Source organism: Chaetura pelagica, unplaced genomic scaffold, assembly GCF_000747805.2.
Source record: "Chaetura pelagica isolate M959 unplaced genomic scaffold, ChaPel_1.0 scaffold79, whole genome shotgun sequence".
In the NCBI taxonomy this organism is placed as follows: Eukaryota; Metazoa; Chordata; class Aves; order Apodiformes; family Apodidae; genus Chaetura; species Chaetura pelagica.
The window spans coordinates 1,033,452-1,037,881 of record NW_009969339.1 but is presented as its reverse complement, the minus strand read 5'-3'; the positions used below and the strand labels follow the sequence as shown (position 1 = coordinate 1,037,881).

At 49.8% G+C, this 4,430-nt stretch overlaps 1 protein-coding gene across 1 annotated transcript in view; it reads right to left on the bottom strand.

The window, feature by feature from the left end:
* Positions 1–1,952, bottom strand: part of MB (myoglobin) — a 5,395-nt gene extending 3,443 nt beyond the window's left edge. The window contains exon 1 of the mRNA XM_010005771.1: positions 1,798–1,952. Within this exon, the coding sequence (XP_010004073.1) occupies positions 1,798–1,892 (95 nt within the window). The 5' untranslated portion in view covers positions 1,893–1,952. The remainder of the gene's footprint in view (positions 1–1,797) is intronic.
* Positions 1,953–4,430: the final 2,478 nt, after the last annotated feature.

Below are 4,430 nucleotides of genomic sequence, written 5' to 3'. Positions count from 1 at the left end.
CTTTCCCTGCCAGAAACCAAAAGCCAAGGCAGAAAGGAGATACCATCCATCCTGATCTTTAGGAGCAATCTAATAATTGGGGGTTGAGAGACATCTGTTCCCTTGGACAACTTTATTTTGAGGTATTATATCCTCTGATGAGAATAATCCAACTAGTTGAAGCACTAGCAAAAGCAATGTTTGTCTTTACAGTCGGGCCCTGCAGCTCAGGTCTGTGAAGTGGCTCACCCAAGTTACCTGCAGCAGTGTCTGGAGCTCCAGCCCAGGACCTCAGCCATGAAGCCAGTCTCCCTCCAACAGTACAGTAGTTGCAACTTGCACTGCCCTCAGGAGGGTGCTGGTGCTGGGACTACTGGGGCGTATATCCCATTTAGAACTGGACCTTCCTTCTAAGTACATTGCCATGAAGGCCAGGCTCTCACTGGATGATGTAAGTATAGGTTAAACCACACTAACAAATACCTTGAGCACATGGAAAGCACAGGCTGTTCTGCAGCTAAATGTTCCTGTAAATGAATGACCAGTCTTTGCTGGTGTTTCATTTCAGAGGTCTTCAAAGGATTTCTGTACTCTACCAGGTGCTGAGCACACCACCATCAGCTTTTCATTTTTTTCCTGTATGTTTCCATGGCACAGGTTTTGTCATACCCGGAGAGATGAAAAACCCTTGCACCTTGAAATGGGATGGAGTTATTTCTAACAATCTCTCTCCATCGTGTCTGGCTATGGCTGAATCACATCTGCCAAAGATTATAGGCTCCCAAGATTTTTGAAAATTCTTCCAAGGAGCATTTTTTTGCTTCCTTTAGAAAACATCTAGTTGCATCAGTATTTTCTAAACATATTCCCAGGATATGACATCTACCTAAAAACTCTGTAACAGTGCACAGACACATTTCTAAACTACTAGCTGCTGGGCTTTCCCTGCCTCTCTGCTCCCTCAGAAAGCCCTTGAAGGAACAAGAAACTACCTGGCTTGGCTGGGAGCACCAAGTGTCAGGGGAGAGTGGTGTCATCTATTTGATGCTATGCTCTGCCCTCTGATACCTCTAAGAAAAATGGTATAACGCTTTCAGCTGGAAACTGCTTTTAGAGTTTCGTAGCACTTCCAGAGCCAAAGTATCCATCTCACTCAGGACTGGAGAGGAAGGTGCAGCTTCCTGCTGCCCCTCCAGCAAGCCTGCTCTGCTCTGGACCTCATGAGGGAAAAGCCATCACATTGCCACCCAACTGCCCTCATCCCTCCCTCCCCTTCAAAGGGCAGCTGAATTGGGCCATGATAAAGCAGGTAAATAAAACAGTCCTCTGCTTTGGCTTGTCCTTGAAAAAGCTTTGAATGGACAGTGGATTTTCCTGGTGGTGTGGGCTCCTTCCTTTAGCCATGCTTAAGACAGGAACCCCACCCTGGAGCAAGTGCCATATTCCCCACTGTTCTCAGCATCCGTACCCCCCAGCACATTGTACCAAGTGCAGGCTGAGGGGGAGATCTGGAGAGACTCTCCTCCAAGTCTCCATCCCTGCTGGACTTTAAGGACAGGCTTGGATCCAATTCCCAGCCAGTGTCACTTCCAACTCTGCAGCCCCAAGATCCCGCTTTACACTGTGAGTAATTTTTAACGCAGAAACCACAACAAAAGAAAAAACACAGCAATGAGAAAACCACCACCCTACAACAAAGAAAACAGCCTGTTGAAATAAACACTGCCAAACACGAGCCCCCCTACTAAACACACACCTTCCTTGGTCTCTCATCAAAAGCTCTCAGCTTTACTTTTAGGATGGAAGCTTCTTGCCTACCTCATTAAAACTGCATGTCCATGGCCAGCGAGGTCGCCCTCCACCTTTCCCCAGATGGTCAGGACCTGCTGCCATTCCTGATCACTGAGCCCCATGGTTCACCAAAGGCAGGTCCTGAGTGTTCCCCGCAGTCGTTTGCCTTTCCCCCAAAAGGTGGCTGGAGAGCTCACCCGTGGGATTTATAGCCCCTGTTCACAAACCTACACCTGTCTATCGTCAGCTGGACGTCTTGCTCTCTTTCAGGCTTGTCTAACCTAATCAGCCTCTCTATTTTTTTCCAGAAAGTTATTTTGGGTCAGGTGCTATTGTGGGTGCCACTAATGGCATCGTTTCTGCTTTTCGTATTGGACTGGCTCATGTCCCACTCTAGACAGAAAGGGCACTGCCGAAACACAGTGCCAGGAGCCTGTCCCGGGTTCCCAAGTACCCAGAGACAGTGTGAAGATGTATGGCAAGAGATTCCTGAAGAACACTGTCATCTGCAAGGCCACCCCGCCTCTCCTCCCCAAGGGCAGGCAGGAGAAAAGGCCTGCACAGCCAGTAGCATCAGCTCCATGGCTCCAAAGGCCTTTCCTTTCCCATGTTGATCTCTCTTTCCTTTTCCCCTGGGGTAACACACACCATTTACTAATAGAGGAGAGCAGTGTTAGAAGAGACATGTCTTTTAAGAGCTAACTGCATTAAAGTGGCCTGGGCACCTTCCCCAGCCTCTGCAGGAGGGAGGAAAGGGATACAATCTCTATGGGAGCCAGTTTCCCTGCACCTGTCCTTCTGCCTGCCTCTCCAGGGAACAAGCCCCCCCCCAGCCAGTAGCATCAGCTCCATGGCTCCAAAGGCCTTTCCTTTCCCATGTTGATCTCTCTTTCCTTTTCCCCTGGGGTAACACACACCATTTACTAATAGAGGAGAGCAGTGTTAGAAGAGACATGTCTTTTAAGAGCTAACTGCATTAAAGTGGCCTGGGCACCTTCCCCAGCCTCTGCAGGAGGGAGGAAAGGGATACAATCTCTATGGGAGCCAGTTTCCCTGCACCTGTCCTTCTGCCTGCCTCTCCAGGGAACAACCAGGATTAGCCACTGGATGAGCCTGGATACTGGAGCCAAGAGACATACAGCTGAGACTTTTTCCAGACTTTTTTTCCCCAGACTTTTTTCTCCAGCCCCATCAGAGCTGATAACAGCCTGGCACACCAGCAGGGTGATCAGTCCTGCCTGCAGTCCATGCACAGCCCAGTAACAAAGCTCAGCTAGTGCTACTGTCCCAAAGTGTGCTCCTACCTCTGGATGTGTCCAAAGGGGCACACACCACAGGCCTTGGCTGATGAGAAATGTCAACTGAGGGCTGCACACACCTTCCTTGGGACTCAGGAGAAACAACCCCATGGTCCCTACCACAGTGCTGCAGGATCTCAGGTGCATCGCTGCCTCTGCACCCATCCACTCTCAGCAATGCAGGAACAGTCTCCCTGCTCCAGCCTTGCATGAGGAGAGAAGGACTCATGTACAAGGGTAACCAACTGTTGAGAAGGATGGAGGCATGGAGCCTCTCAGTCCTCAGAAACACGCAGGTTTAAAGGGAATAGTTTGGGTAAGAAGGGCAGCAAAAGGCAAATGGAGGTGTCAACTGGTTTCCAAGCCTAGAGGTAAGGGAGTTTGGGTGTTACATGCTGCAAGCCTCTGCCAGCCAAGTCAGCCCATGAGCCTGCAGTCCTCCCCTTCTCTCGCCTCTACGCACCAGTTCACTTCACACCCAGAAATCCACATTCTGAACCTCCAGGCCAAGATTTCATCCTGATTTACCAGCGCAAACACGAGGTCGCTGCTAATTACCCAAACTAAGCTGGACCGAGGGAAGAGAGTTGGGACCCCCTCCAGCTCATGCCTTGTGCTGTTCTCCACAGCACAGGACTGAGACGGGAGAGCTCACAGACCTGCAGACTCACTCCCCAAGTGCTTAAAGCAGTAAACAAGCATTTGCACCATCCCAGGCTCGGCCTTGGGTGGGATCCTGAATACTGACCTTACTGTTTTACATGCGTTTCAGGCAGGACAGAAACGTGCTCCCGGTACACGAGAGGCTGCTGAAACCACTCAGTTGCCATAATAACTTCATTGGAAGTTGGTCGACTCTTCCCTCTCTGTGCAGCTTCCCCCAGGGCTGTGAAGTCGAGAGTCTCCGTATGGACATTAATGTTAAATGATCAGGAGGCTTAAAAAGGGTATGAGATTCCATATTGCTCTTTTTTTTGCTTTTTCACCAGTGAAGCATTAATGAAATGAAATCATCAGCCCTTCTCCCTAGAGCTTAAATAAATAGCCTACACAAATACTGAAAGCTTCAGAAGTACACCAGGCTGTGCCTCGACCCTGTGAAAAAAAAGACAGAACATTTTAGGATCTGCGGGCCTCTCTTCTCCCCCCTGGGGGCAAAATAAATCACTTGCATAATCATCCCGATAAACGGGAGCCCCAGGGAGCCAACGGGAAGCTTCAGAAAGCTCCGGGTGGTGGAATAACCTCTTTCAAACAGCCCAAAACGTATTGTTGGGTATTTCTGGCCGCCTTTTTGGGGTGCACTGTTGCTGCGGGTGCTGCTGCAAAGCCTTCCCACCGGTACCCCCAAGGGCTGCCCCT